Source organism: Sinocyclocheilus grahami, unplaced genomic scaffold (genome assembly GCF_001515645.1).
Source record: "Sinocyclocheilus grahami isolate Dianchi unplaced genomic scaffold, SAMN03320097.WGS_v1.1 scaffold1603.1, whole genome shotgun sequence".
Lineage (NCBI taxonomy): Eukaryota > Metazoa > Chordata > Actinopteri > Cypriniformes > Cyprinidae > Sinocyclocheilus > Sinocyclocheilus grahami.
In genome coordinates this window covers 11,104-26,355 of record NW_015506782.1, presented here as the reverse complement: position 1 = coordinate 26,355, position 15,252 = coordinate 11,104, and the positions used below count along the sequence as shown (strand labels likewise).

The following is a 15,252-nucleotide window of genomic DNA, read 5'->3' as shown; positions in this document are numbered from 1 at the left end:
TTTACAAGTATGTGTGTTTCCTGGGAATTGAACCCACGACCTTTTGTGCTGCTACCGCAATGCTCTACCACTGAGCCACATATATATATATATATATATACATACACACAATTCCTAAAAGACAAAAACTATGATTGATTGATGGATTGATTGATTGATCAAAGCTCACTTTTTATTCTAATCTTTTTTATAATTCATGACCAATCCAACAAATACATCAGGCCACTGTGCACCATTTTCCCTCTAGTAGACATCTAATGAGAAAGATCATCTAAACCACAATGAGTGACAAACCAGAGCCTTGAGCCCTTCACGGAGTGTAGAGAGTTTGTAATCTGACTAAACATGGGTGTTGTCAGGCCTGTTGATGACAGGATCCCGGAGAGCCAATCATGGGTGACGGCACGAGCCCGAGAGATGTCTCAGAAAGCAGGAAGCTGGAGTCCTGAAGGCCAAAACCCAGACGACACTGCAGATAACCGCAGACTATCTCAGGTACACAGAGCCTCATTTACAATCTCATTTACAATTTTCGGTGAGGGTACCTATGTAAATGCTTAAATTTATGAAAATTACTTTAGGGTAGTGCATCACTGTACTCTTAACCTCAAACATTACCAGATTAGTATGATAGTACAACAATAAATGGAAGTGAAATAAAAAAGATGCGATTAAAAAAAAAATGTTGTAATGTGAGAGCCACTATTTCGCTACTTTATGAATTCTCCAGCAGCATATAACTCCCTCACAGCTTGATAATATTGGTTGGACTTCATGTAGTGTCAAACAATTGGACGTCTCAGTGGATCAATAATGTTTTCTCTGCCTTTATAAGACAGCAAATCAGATATTCACAGTCTTTTGTGGAGGGTGTCCGTTGGAGCGGTTTGTTTTCATAACACTGAATGGTTGGTCTGTCTATCCCTCATCCATGTGCATTTCATTGGCAGACAGCAACAAAGCCCCTTCTCTGTTGCTGAGTAAAAACTGAATTCAGTGGACTATCTTCCACACTCTCTTATTCTCTTTCTTATATTTTCCTTCAGTCTGTGTGTCCTTCTGTTACTGTTTATATTATTTTATTAATCTCACATGTCTGCTTTGTATGGGGAAGCTCATGTCATTGAATATATGCATCCATATTCGACTGTCTGGGAAGGATGTTTAAACCCTTCCGCAGTCTTACGTGCCATTATACTGTCAGAAAGTAAGACACTCCTACCCAGCTCAACTATTCATTAAATTCATGTCAGGAACCGCAGTCGCTTTTATCCAAAGCTTATCAATAAGAAAGACAACATAAGCGATTCATAAGAAGTAAGTAACAAAAGAAAAGCTGCAAAACACAGTTCTAAAATTGATTCGAAAACGTCAAGCTTTACTGAGCAGATGAAAGTGAGAAACAGTAAGATAATATTGTTCATTGAGAATAGATTTTTTTTATTGCATGAGCTTTAGGCATAGTTTACCCAAAAAAATGAAAACTGAAAAATTAAAAATACCATCAATTAATCACCCGCATGTCAATCAAAGCTCATATGACTTTCTTTCTTCTTCTTCTATGAAACAGTGAATTTTTTAAGAATATCCAGAGCACTAACATAACATATTGACAAAGAATGAAGACTGGGGTTGTTAATCTCCAAAATGACCACAAAAAAAAACACACATGGTCCATAAAACTTGTGCACTATACATATATACTGTATATATATATTTTTATTATTATTATTTTTTAAAGAAATATGGTAGTTTGCTGAGGTTTAGGTCACTATTCACTGGAAAAAAATCTTAACATCTACATTCATAAGAGAAGTAGCAATGTCTAATTCATGTTTGAATCATTTATTGGTACATATTTATTCATACTACTTATGAATGAATCCAGTTTACAAAACCAGTCTGTTTGAATCAGAGTTAGGTTTACTCATTGACTCAACGATACAGTCACAGCATTCAACAGCTTTTTGTGAAAAGAAATGAGTGAATAACGACTTATATTTTGGTCATTTTCTTACAGTTGTTATCATATGGCATCAGATCATTTTGAATGATACTGCATAGATATTTCCTATGATTCTTCTATCTTTCTTGGAGCTTGAAAGCTTCAGTCCCCGTTTATTGTAATTCAAGAATTTGCTGATTGCTCCTTTTTGTGCAAAGTCCTTCTTTTGTGTTCTATGGAAGAACGAAAGTCATACTGTTTAGAAGAATGTGAGGGTGAACAAATGATGTCTAAAACTTTAACAAAAATGCAGAAGCATGATTGATTCAAGAGATGTGTGTCTAGGGCTGGGCAATATGGCAAAACGTTTCAGAACGTTTGACCAATTCTCGATTTTTACGATTTATGACTTGAAAATGTAACTTTTTCTTTATTAACCCTCTAAAGAAATTTCTATTTTAAATGCACCACACATAAAGTTGTCAACATTATGTAAATGTTAAACAAATCACTTGTCTTAACATTAAATATCTATGCAAAAAAGGTGCATGAACTACAACTACATCTTTTACAAACTTGTCTTATACATATTATTTGTTCAGAAATAATACAAGGAAAATGCTTTAAAAAATACCAAAAGTCAAGGTAATTCAAATTCAAAATGACTGAATGTATAACACCAGTAGACTATTAACTATAAATGTTCTGTAAAAACAATAAACAGCAGCTTTCAGCCTATCACCATGATGCAAACATGAAATTTCAGACATACAGTAGTAGTTCTTTACAGGTTTTTATTTGATTGCGCTGCTTTTCCACTGTTTTTTCTATGTAAACTTGGACGCATTTGACTGTTGCGCTCGCATCTCTTGCAGCGTCTCATGCATAAAACGGCATTCTAAAAACGCGCCACTCAAGTTGAAAGAACTTAAACTTAACTCCCATCTTCCTGCATTTTTTTCCTATTCCACTGCCCATGTCACATCTTTGTCAACACAAAAGCGCATTCTGTGTGAATGGCACCTGGTGATATATTCTACTTATGGTCCTTCACAGAGCGCGTCACACGTGAGCGGTTAATCATTCTTTTAACTTTACTAATTCTAACGTTTGGTAATATTTCTATTCAAAATCAGGATTCCTCGATTTATAAAAAATAAAATCGTGGCAAAAAATTACATTTGAATTAATCAATAAAATCTGAAAAATCGCCCAGCCATATGTGTGTCTATGTATTTGAAGCTGGGTCACAGTATATCCTGTTTGTGATCTAAGAGAGAGAGAGTAGTTTCTAATACCATCATCTCCTGATATTCTCTCAGTGATCCTGTAATTGAAGCCCTGCATGTATTTACCCAGCTAACAGCATCAGATCCTACTTTTTGCAAACCCAACAGCAGTTACATATAGAACAGAGGCTGGGGCAGGACTGTCCTGCTACTCTTGCATCTCCCACAGGGTGAAGGGAGAGATGAAGGTGGAGATGTCCTCCTTCCATCCACTGTGCTTAGGCCTGTCTCTCAGGCTCCTGGCATTCACTCTTGCCTGCTGTCGCTGGGCAGTCATGCATGGTCTCCCTCTGTTTCTGCAGACAGTAGAGATGAATTCCATCCACTGTGCTTAGGCCTGTCTCTCAGGCTCCTGGCATTCACTCTTGCCTGCTGTCGCTGGGCCGTCATGCATGGTCTCCCTCTGTTTCTGCAGACAGTAGAGATGAAAGAGATGGGGCGGAACGGGTACTCGGACACTGAGCACTATCTGCCGATGGAAGGCCATGGCAGGGCTGCTTCCATGCCTCGACTCCCAGCAGACAACCAATTGAGCGCCTCATCCTGTCATTCCTTCGTGTTTCCCCCCTTCCTTTTCTTCTACCCCCTTTTCACATCTGTCCTTCCTTTCTTGACCCTACAAACATTCCACTGTCCATTCCTGCATTAAACAAATGTGCCCATTGGCCAGATAAAGCAAAGAGAACCCATTATAGCATATGCAATGGATTGATATCCTTTACAAGCAAGTGTGAGGGTGAACCCCCATACACACACACACTGAATGTGATCGTGCAAGTGCGAATATACTAAATGTGATTTTGTGATTGTGAGCTCCCCACCCACAGACTGTGATTTTGAGGGGGCCCCATAGCAAATTCAGTCCACAGGGCCCAGAATTCCTAGCAATGGCCCTGTGTAGTATATTAATGTTTGTAACAGAGAAAAATTCTGAAGAAAAATTTTAGTTTATAGAGGATAGGCCTTTTAATGTTGCACATTGAAAAAAAATTTTGGGCCCAGAACAGATCCTTGAGGCACTCCACAAGAAACAAAGCTTGATCAGTCAGTATGAAATAGTTTCATCTGCATACCTGTCATAAATATGCATTTTAAGTATCTGTAATTATCAGAATATGTGTTTGAATATATGTGATGTATTCAAGAATACATTTTTTTGCATTCAAACACAATCATATTATAATTGTCTAGATAGATGATATCTAGCATATTACAACATGCACCCTCCTTACTTATAATGCATATTTGATGCAGGTCTAGAACAGGGTATATTTTAAGTGTTTTTTTTTCTTTCATGTTTCTCACCACTGGCCTTTGAGTAGCTGCCTCCTCCTCATTCATACAGACCCTAATATACACACTTCCCTGCAACACATTATACAAAAAGGAGTATGTCACACGAACAGGACATCTGGATGCTCTGTATTCATAAAATGCAATACCCAGATGGCATATTGCATCCGCGGAGATTCTGAAATTTGTAACAAGTGCACAATTTGCTATCCTATGATGCTGTGGGTGCTGAGGAACTGACAGATTAGAAAAGCAGCGTTGGGTTTGCTTTCTTTTTTCTGAATAAATTCTCTTCTCATGCTGTCTCCTTGAATTTTCTGTGAATATGTCTTTCCTTCTCTCCTTCGCTATATCTTTATTTTTTCTTTAAATTCTTATTTTCATTTTTGGTTTGGCTAACTCTGACTTCCTCCCTCAGTAAAGAAGTTACTCAGTGTTCTTACATTGTCTTTACTATAAAAAATAAGTAATTTAAGTAATTATTTACAGCCCAGTATTACTTTATGTGGTTCCTTTCTATTTTTGTTGTTAACCTTTGGCCAAGTTTGAATTGCGTTTCATTCAGGGTCATAAAGCTCTTTATTTTTTTTCTTTTTCAAAAAAGTGAAATTTGAGGCTGAAGCAAACAATGACTTGGGAGTTGGTACTGAGATGTGGATTTGTGTGACCATGTGTTTGTGTGCATTAATGTCTCCCAAGTTTATGTAAGTACAGTACTGTTTAAAGGTTTGAGGTCAGTTAATTTTTTTTTTCGTAATTGTTTTATTTAACAAGGATGCAGCAAATTGAGCAAAAGTGACAGGAAGGACATTTGTCACAAAACATTTCTATGTCAAATAAATGCTGTTCTTTTAAACTTTTTTGATCAAAGAATCAAAGAAAATAAAAGTTTTCAACAAAAACTTTTAGCAGCAAAAACTGTTTTCAACATTGCTAATAATAAGAACTGATCATTAATAATGACCATCATTAATAAGTGTGCACCAATCAGCATATCAGAATGATTTCTGAAGGATCATGTGACACTGAAGACTACAGTAATGACTGCTGAAAATTCAGCTTTGGATCACAGGCATAAATTACATTTTAAAATATATTAGAACAGAAAACAATAATTTAACATTGCGATAATATTTCACAATGTTACTAATTTTACTGTTTTGGTCAAATAAATGCAGCCTTGGTGAACATTAGAGACTTCTTTCAAAAATATAAAAAAATATTACCGACCCCAAACATTTGAACAGTAGTGTATGTGTTGTACTTGCGCAACCCTCAACATGTACTAGTGTGAGAGTGATTTACATATATTTTTGAAACCAAGTACAAGAGAGTTTTGTTGGTGTGGTCTCATGCTATACGTACTGTATGTGTGCGCAGTGTAGTAGTAGTATACCTCTCTATGGCCACTGTGTGTCATGATCACTGTACTGTTCCTCACCATATCATTCTCTGTGGTGTACTGTGACGTGTCTCTAACACTGCCTCTGGTCCCTCTGTGTGTGTGCTGCTGTGGTAAGTGTCTTTTTTCCGTCTCCACTGCTTCTGTGTCTAACCAGGTTCTCTGTGTCTCTCTTCTCTCTCTTTATTTATATCTTTCTCTCCTTATTTCCTCCCCTCTTTTACTCTCTTTTTTTGCCCTCCCCATCCTCGTTTACTCCTGCACGAAACCCTATCTCCAACTTTTTATTCTTTTGAGAACAATCTCTCTTTCTCTCTCCTTCTCTCTCATGCCTGGGGTCACCCACTGTTAATGTGCTTTGTCTTGTGTAAATGCGGCCCTTTGTGCTTTCTATGTGTGTATTTGTATGGACATATCTGTGGCGTGCCTTGTGTTTGTATGGAAATGGCTGTTCAGCAGCCACGGAGGAAAGCGCGGCACCGGGGAGATAATCTCACTGTATGTGCAACCTCTCTCGTTCATTATTACTTTCTTTCCATTATCACTGTCTGTTTGACTCTGTCTGACTCTGGCATCTGTTTTTCTGTCTCTGGACGATTCTCTGGAAATCACCTAATTTGTGCTTGAATATCTCAGGAAAAAAATACTGGAAAAATCTTTTAATATTGCAATATGGGATTCTTTTTTTTTTTTCATTCAGAGGAAACATTATTTCAACAATTTAAACCAATAACAGTAAAAAAATAGCGTAAAATAATGTTTTAACCAAAGGAAAGCAATTAAGGAAGGTTCATTTAATATGTCTGCTTATTGCTTTATTTGAAATAAAATTAAATATTTATATAGATACATTTTTACTAAAACATTTTAATATACTGAGGGACTTCTGTGAACATTTTAGTAATGCCACAGACAGATCGTTTAATCAGTTGTGAAAAGTATTGAAGCTATTCATTGTCAACTTACTATACTGGGCCATTATTATTATCTGTAGAGTACAGACAGATTTTCAGACAGATTTGTGTGCAGATCAAATCAAACAAGACTCCTTGTCTGCCTCCTCCTAATGTATGTATATCTGCTATCTGTGTGCTTTGCAACAATCATTGCTTTCTGTTCATGTGCATGTTATGTTTTTGTGTGCATACGTGTCCACAGTCTTTAAGCTGTGTGTGTGTGTGTGTGTGCTGTGCTGTGTGTGTGTGTGTGTGTGTTTATGCTACATTGTGGGGACCAAATGTCCCCACAAGGATAGCAAAACCTGAAATTTTTGACATTGTGGGGACCGGCCTGAATACATACAGTACATATTCATATTTTCCTCAATAATATTAAGCAGCATAACTAAGAAATTTTTCTGATCACCAAATATCACACTATAAGAATAATTTCATAAATAAAACAAAGATTATTAGAATATGTTTTACAAGTAAATACTGTTTCAGGTTTTCTACTTACAAAATTTCATATTTGATTATTTTTAAATATTTTTTCAGTAAATGCTATTTGAAGGATCATGGAGTAATTGCTGCTAAAATTCAGCTTTGCCATCACAATTTAATTTACATTTTAAAACGTGTTTAAGTTTTTTTTATTGTAAGAACATCTCACAATATTAATGTTTTACTGTAGTTTTGTTTAAATTAAATGCAGCCATGGTAAGCATAAGATATTTCTTTAAAACATAATAAATAATATATATAAATATTTATAATATACATTAAATATTATATCAAACCTTCTTTTTGCCCCTTTTTTGCATAAAAATACCAAATGCATGAAAATTAAATTAAATATTGTTAACTACCCACCCATTGCTATAAAGTCAGAAGAATCTTGTTAGATTGATTTTGATGCTCAAATGCCAGTAAAGCTGGACTTGTTAACTTTTCCTCCCCTCTTGCGTCAGCTCCGCATCTCGTCACAATGACAGAGTGAAAAAGTCACCGTGCACCGCAGATGCTTGGCTGGTGACATCAACTTAAGTCTGAAATTGCTGCAGAAACCACTTCTTAGCCATAGTAGGGTGGTGTATGTTGCCAGGCAGCATCAAGTGTTAAGACAAGCAGAGTGAAATATGCCAGCACTTGATCTGTCAGAGGTGAAGAATGGCAGGGCTGTCTGCAGGACGCTGTGGGTTATGGAGCCAGGCTCATTAATCTCGTCTGACTGCTCCGTGCACTGAGCCAGGGTCAGTGTGTGATCTTACCCCAGCACACATGCAGCAGGGTTGGGCTTCACTGTTGCAGCGAGCCCTTATCCCTCCTCTACATTCCCATACTAGCCGACCCCAAAACATCCTGCTCCCCGAGCCCAAAAAATGCTCTGGCAACTGGATTTTTCCTTAGATCAAAATCAAAGAGTCCATATGGAAATAACTGCACAGTCCAAGTTTCTGCAATCTCCTCAGGCCCTTGTATTACAATGTGAGCAGGAGAGAGATGTTCTTATATATCATATGCTAGAATGCATAAGGGTTTTTTTTGGGTCTAATTTTGGCTTTCAATTTCATTTTTAGTTATTATTAAAGGTACATACATCATTTTCAAATTATACTGTATATGTATCATTCCATCTGGCTGTATTGATAGAAAATACATTTGATCAGAAACTTAACTGTTCACATTATAACACCATTAAAGTCTGTTCAAATTTGGTTTGTTTATAATCATTATTTTGAGTTTTTTCGCTGTGTGTGTGTGTGTGTGTGGTGTTGTGTGTGTGTGTGTGTGTGTGTGTGTGTGTGTGTGTGTGTGTGTGTGTGTGTGTGTGTGTACGTGTGACTGTGTTTTTGAGCAGAGACATGCAGAGATCTTTTGGTGTTCAGTGGGTCAAAAGGGGGAAAGAGGAACTTTCTAAAGTGTTATATTTGTTATTGTATGTGACCTGTGCTGGCAAAATTGATTATTAAAACTACAAAAGTAGTTCAGTCAAGAGCAGTGAGTGATTCTTTTATTGTTAGATTAACATTAATTAGGCGGCCTATATTAAGACTCACTGTAATGCACGGATCTAATATAATGTTACACATCAAATGCTTTTTTTCCCCAACAGTTCCCCGAAAGTTCACTTAAGACATAACAGATTATGTTTGCGTGAATACTTATATACTGTAATTCTGTGTATATGTGTATATTTATCAAGATCACGCTCAATCGGAAGCGCCTTTATGGAGAAAAGGTAGCTACTCCTCTCAGAAAATGTACAAATAAAGATAATTAAACATCTAAAATTATTATTTGGAGCATTTAGATCGCTAGACGAGGGCTTAATGAACTCATTTTTGTGAAAACCTAAAATCGAAAATTTTTCACTTTTTTTGCCTGTAGCTCAAAATTAGCTCGTGCGCATTCCAACTCATTTTGCCAGCACGGGTCACATATTATTTTTATTTTTATTTTAATGAAAGTTTGAATGTGTTATTGAGTATACTGGTATATACTTGTTGAATGCAGAATGATGATGGAACAACTACCAGTCCACAGCAAATAAATAAATAAATAAAAATAAAAACAAATCATTGTTAATAATAATAAAAAACATATATAATGCTACTGTAATGGAAGTGGGTGAGAAAATAATGCATATCGTTACATATGTAACATTTAAAAGTAACATTCCCCAACACTGTTTATGTTAAAAACACACTGTTTTGTAGCACAAATAGTTTACCATTTACTGCACATACTCTTCTTCTTATAGTTATTTACCTATAGTGGCTAATTAATCTTACATCTTACATCTTACTTCCAAGTTGTTGTTTTTTTCTACAGACGAGTCAGTAACTGAAAACCCTTGATTGTATGCAATGCTGCATCCATGCCTCTAGGTGTCAGCCATGAGTGGTCTCAGCTGTCCGCTTGTGATGGGATCACCCAAGACAGAAGTTAATTCCAGGAGTAAACACGGCCGTACATTCACACGACCATCTGCCTGCCATTAAGAAATGCAACGGAAATGAAGTTCCCTTCTCAAATCTTCTAGACCCATTAATTTCCAATAAACAGATTCCTCTCTCTTCCTTCGCTCCCTTTTCTTTTCTCTCCCTACCTCTTTCTCTCTGTCTCTCCTGTGCCGGCTCTCTCAGCAGACTATCACTGATAACAGTCCGATGAAGCGTTCAGCTTCATCTTTGGGGCATGGGCGTCAAGGCCGTTCAGTGCGGGGTGAAGACTATTCTCAGCTGTCCGCTTGTGATGGGATCACCCAAGACAGAAGTTAATACCAGGAGTAAACACGGCCGTACATTCACACGACCATCTGCCTGCCATAAGAAATGCAACGGAAATGAAGTTCCCTTCTCAAATCTTCTAGACCCATTAATTTCCAATAAACAGATTCCTCTCTCTTCCTTCGCTCCCTTTTCCTTTCTCTCCCTACCTCTTTCTCTCTGTCTCTCCTGTGCCGGCTCTCTCAGCAGACTATCACTGATAACAGTCCGATGAAGCGTTCAGCTTCATCTTTGGGGCATGGGCGTCAAGGCCGTTCAGTGCGGGGTGAAGACTACGCCATGGACAGGGTTATACCAGAAGAGGGTCACAGACATGGGCATCGCCACCGAGACCGCAGTCACCGTGCGTCTGAGCGCTCCCTGAGCCGTTACACTGATGCTGACACAGGTCAGAGACAAAAACATGTAAAATAATGGTACTGATGGCATTTTGTCTTTTTAAGAGAGTAGGAGAGCTAATAGTAATGCCCTCTTATCTCTCTCTGGCTGTGGTCTAGCAGGTCTTGGCACTGACCTCAGCACCACCACACAGTCAGGAGACCTGCCATCCAAGGAGAGGGACCGGGGCCGGGCCAAAGACCGCAAGCACCACCATCATCACCATCACCACCACGGTTCTCTAGATAAGGAGCACTACGGACATGAGCGAGAACGAGGGGACTACGGCCACAGACAGTCTAGAGAGAGAGACCGCCGCTGGTCCCGCTCACCGAGTGAGGGCAGAGAGTGCCTGACTCACAGACAGGTGGGCTATTCATTCATAATGAACATATGCTCTTAATGCACATAGAGACACATTACAGTTGAACATTTCTGCAGCACTGAAAAAAATCATTTTCTTTAAAAGTAATTTTGCCTTCACTATTGTCCAGTATATTTATCCAAACATCCATTAAAAAAATGTACATTTACTTGGTCAAATTAGTTAAAATATTAATCATAGAATCATAATTTAATTAGGTATATTGTTCTTAACTCATTAGCAAATTGTTTTTTATTTTGTTTTAAGGAATTTTTTTTAAAAACATTGTTAGAAAAGACGAGAAAAAACAATTAAACTTTATCAACTTTAATAAATTAAGAATTAAACTATATTTTTAATTCTACATGCCGCTGGTCCCGCTCACCGAGTGAGGGCAGAGAGTGCCTGACTCACAGACAGGTAGGCTATTCATTCATAATGAACATATGCTCTTAATGCACATAGAGACACATTACAGTTGAACATTTCTGGAGCACTGAAAAAAATCATTTTCTTTAAAAGTAATTTTGCCTTCACTATTGTCCAGTATATTTATCCAAACATCCATTAAAAAAATTTACATTTACTTGGTCAAATTAGTTAAAATATTAATCATAGAATCATAATTTAATTAGGTATATTGTTCTTAACTCATTAGCAAATTGTTTTTTATTTTGTTTTAAGAAATTTTTTTTAAAACATTGTTAGAAAAGACGAGAAAAAACAATTAAACTTTATCAACTTTAATAAATTAAGAATTAACCTATATTTTTAATTCTACATTTTTTTTGTTGCTTCTCAAGTAAACCTTTTTAAAACTTTTGTTGCTTCTCAAGTAAATCTTGTTTTAAGGATGTTTTGGTATTTTTACTGAAAAACAACGAAAATACTGATAAAGTAAAATGATTTTTGCAGAGAACCCATCTATTTCTTGTATTAAAACAGGATGTTTAACTAAAAGGATCAATTTTTATATCTGTCTTAGGTAATTTATGCTGTTTATTTATATTGTGACAATATTATTTTCAACAATATTGTGCTAGTCAGGACCAAAAATAATGTGACCAGTCTAAATTAATTATATTTCAGTTTTCACAATTAATAAATTATTTTCACAATTGCAACAGAATTCAATTCTTTTTGTTGTTTTTTCTTTCGTGTGTCCTCTCTTTTCCCTTTGATATGTTGCTTTACATTTGGTTGTTTATTTTATGGCTGTTTGCATCGGTCGCTTTGCTCTTACTGCTTTGCAATGTCTCTCATACAACGAAAATACTGATAAAGTAAAATGATTTTTGCAGAGAACCCATCTATTTCTTGTATTAAAACAGGATGTTTAACTAAAAGGATCAATTTTTATATCTGTCTTAGGTAATTTATGCTGTTTATTTATATTGTGACAATATTATTTTCAACAATATTGTGCTAGTCAGGACCAAAAATAATGTGACCAGTCTAAATTAATTATATTTCAGTTTTCACAATTAATAAATTATTTTCACAATTGCAACAGAATTCAATTATTTTTGTTGTTTTTTCTTTCGTGTGTCCTCTCTTTTCCCTTTGATATGTTGCTTTACATTTGGTTGTTTATTTTATGGCTGTTTGCATCGGTCGCTTTGCTCTTACTGCTTTGCAATGTCTCTCATTCTTGTATCTCTCTCTCTCTCTCTCTCTCTCTCTCTCTCTCTCTCTCATGACTGCGCTCTTTCCTCTCTGACTGCGGTGTATGTGTCATCTCCTACTGTCTTTCTTCTTGTTGTGTGGTTAATTTTGTGGTTCTGTTTTATTTGCCTTGTTCCATTTTCATGTAGGGCAGTAGTTCAGTAAGCTGCAGTCCAGTCCCCTCCACCTCTGGGACCAGCACGCCCCGCCGCGGCCGGCGTCAGCTACCCCAAACCCCCGCTACGCCCCGACCCCACGTCACCTACTCTCCTGTGGTCCGTAAGCCCATTGGCGGCACTCCCCCTCCAGGCCAGCAAAACCGACTCCCCGCTCCGACCTCCCGTCGGTTCAGTCCGCCCGGCCCCGAGCCCCCGCTTCCCCCTCACCACCACCCGTCACCTCCCCACCACGGCTCTCCTCGCTCCACCCGTCACGCGCACTGGGGCCCCGGCCCTGTGGAGAGCGTGGAGGGTGACGGTTTCTACGATGACCAAGACTACGAGTTCAATCACCACAAGCCTCCGTCCTACGAACAAAGCCCTGTGCAGGGTAACCCTCACCCACATTCCCCCAAGACTTCCCGCCATAGCACCCCACCTCAGGGCCAGCCACATCCGCGGCGCATGCCAAACGGCTACCGTTCGCCCTCTCCCCACCACCACACCCCCACCCCCACCCACCAGGGAACTCATAAGCCTCCTCATCCCAGAGGGCCCAGGAAGGGCCTCCATGAACCCTACAGTGAGACTGATGAGGATGACTGGTGCTAGCCTCTGGGACGGGGAGGGGTGAGTCCTTCCACGCGCTCTGGAACGGACTGCTGCCATGCGGAGCGCCAACTCGCGGTGAAACAATACTCTCACTGGATTGGCCGATCTGTCCGGGGAAACACTAGACAGTGCTCTGAATGTTCACAGGGGAAATCAAGGCATGATTTGTTTCTTTCTATTTCTCGTTTCTTTTCCGATTCCTCTGCTGCCGAGTGTTTCCCTGAAAGTGACGGACCGCTGACAGTGAATATGAAGACTTATGAATATGAAATCCTGTTCTTAGCCTTTTTCTGAAGAATACAAAAATTGTTTTGATAAGGAGGAGGAATGTCTGAACTTTTTTTCCCAGGACATTTCACACAGTCCCTCTGGAAATGAGACGCTAAGAACTCTAGCACTCATTTAAAAAAAAAAAGAAAAGAAGGTGATCACTTTTTATTTCACAGAATTTGACTGGAGATTCGTTTATTGCAAAAATCAGTCCAGATGCTGGGAAATATCGATGAGTTTTATCATCTGTGTTTACTGTTGTTAATTATTCCAGTGAGGGGGAGGCATTTGTCCATGTGGGTAAGTTGTGGGTGGGAGTTGGAGATGGACGGAGGTGAACTCACTTGAACTAAAATAGGAAAGCCCACCCTGCACTTCAGACCCCCAGGCACAAGAAAGAAGAATCACAAAAAAAAATAATAATAATAGGAGAGAAAAAAATGAAAGCTCCTCACTCTTCTTCTACGGCTTCGTCTTCTGCTTCTCATTGGAAACATTGGAGTTTGAATCTTCTGTTGCACTGCCCAGCTTTGTTTGAACTCCCAGAAAATAAATTCTTTGGAAATTCTGCATGATTGAAAAAAAAGGAATAAAAAAAAAAACAAGTTTAAAAAATACATAAAGAAATGTTGGATAAAAAAGGGGGAGGGGATCAATTCCTTGGCTCTTTTATCATGTCCGTGACGTTCTCTCTCTCTCCCATCAGCACCCTCCCTCTCTCTCACGACTCTCTGAGATCCCTCTCTCCTGAAGGAGGAAAGGGGAGAAGAAGCCATTGCTAATGTAAGTAAATGGGTGACCAGAGAGATGTTCGCAATGTTTTCTACCAGATTTGGTGCCAAATACCACATTCAATAATGATTGCGAATCAAAAATAAATGGATAGCACAATTATTTTTAAGCTTGACATTTTATAACCTTTTGATTTACATTCCTCTATCAATGGATTTGCTCACTTGCACAAAAATGCAGCTATAGTAGCACATAAAATAAAACATAAAACAGGCAAAGGACACTCTTTTCCCTTACACCGCCGTAAACGTGCTCTTCCAGTCTTCCAGGGTAAACGCAGAGACAGAGAGTTGAGGGGGGAGAAGAGAGAGAGAAAGAGAACCTCTTCATCTTTACATATGATTTCATGTTGATAATGATAATGTGTGTATAAAGATGATAACATAAATTATAATAATTGATGATGGTGATGAAGATGATGATGCTTTTAATTTCGTTTTCTACCTGTTTTTGTATTTGACTCAGCTGCTCTATGTATTGCCATACTTGTTTTCATGTGAGGTTTGTGTAGATGGTGTGTGGAGCTCTGTGATAGTGATCCATTATGGGCCATGACAAACCCATCTGACCTTCAGCCGACGTCCTCGGTAGCTCGACGACTTCGGATGTTTCCATGGAAACAGTTTCTCAGCCATATCATTGAGCGTTAATGACAGTTCGAAGCATGCCTCTGATCTCGAGTCTCTGTAACTGTGAACACTTTTTATCAAGAAGGGAAAAAAAAGAAAGTAGAGGAAGAGCTGACTAGTTATCGACCATATTGATATAAACATGTTATGTACATCTTTAAAGAGCATTTAGATTAAGCGAACAAGGATTAATTAGGTTGGCATAAAATTCTTAATTTTTTTTT

General features: G+C 38.2%; 1 protein-coding gene across 1 annotated transcript in view; it reads left to right on the top strand.

Annotated features, from left to right (window-relative positions):
• The window catches only part of LOC107571502 (voltage-dependent P/Q-type calcium channel subunit alpha-1A-like), a 124,377-nt gene extending 109,822 nt beyond the window's left edge, over positions 1–14,555 (top strand). The window contains exons 46-50 of the mRNA XM_016257821.1: positions 360–495; positions 3,650–3,769; positions 10,347–10,548; positions 10,661–10,905; positions 12,717–14,555. Of these exons, the coding sequence (XP_016113307.1) occupies positions 360–495; positions 3,650–3,769; positions 10,347–10,548; positions 10,661–10,905; positions 12,717–13,337 (1,324 nt within the window). The 3' untranslated portion in view covers positions 13,338–14,555. The remainder of the gene's footprint in view (positions 1–359; positions 496–3,649; positions 3,770–10,346; positions 10,549–10,660; positions 10,906–12,716) is intronic.
• Positions 14,556–15,252: the final 697 nt, after the last annotated feature.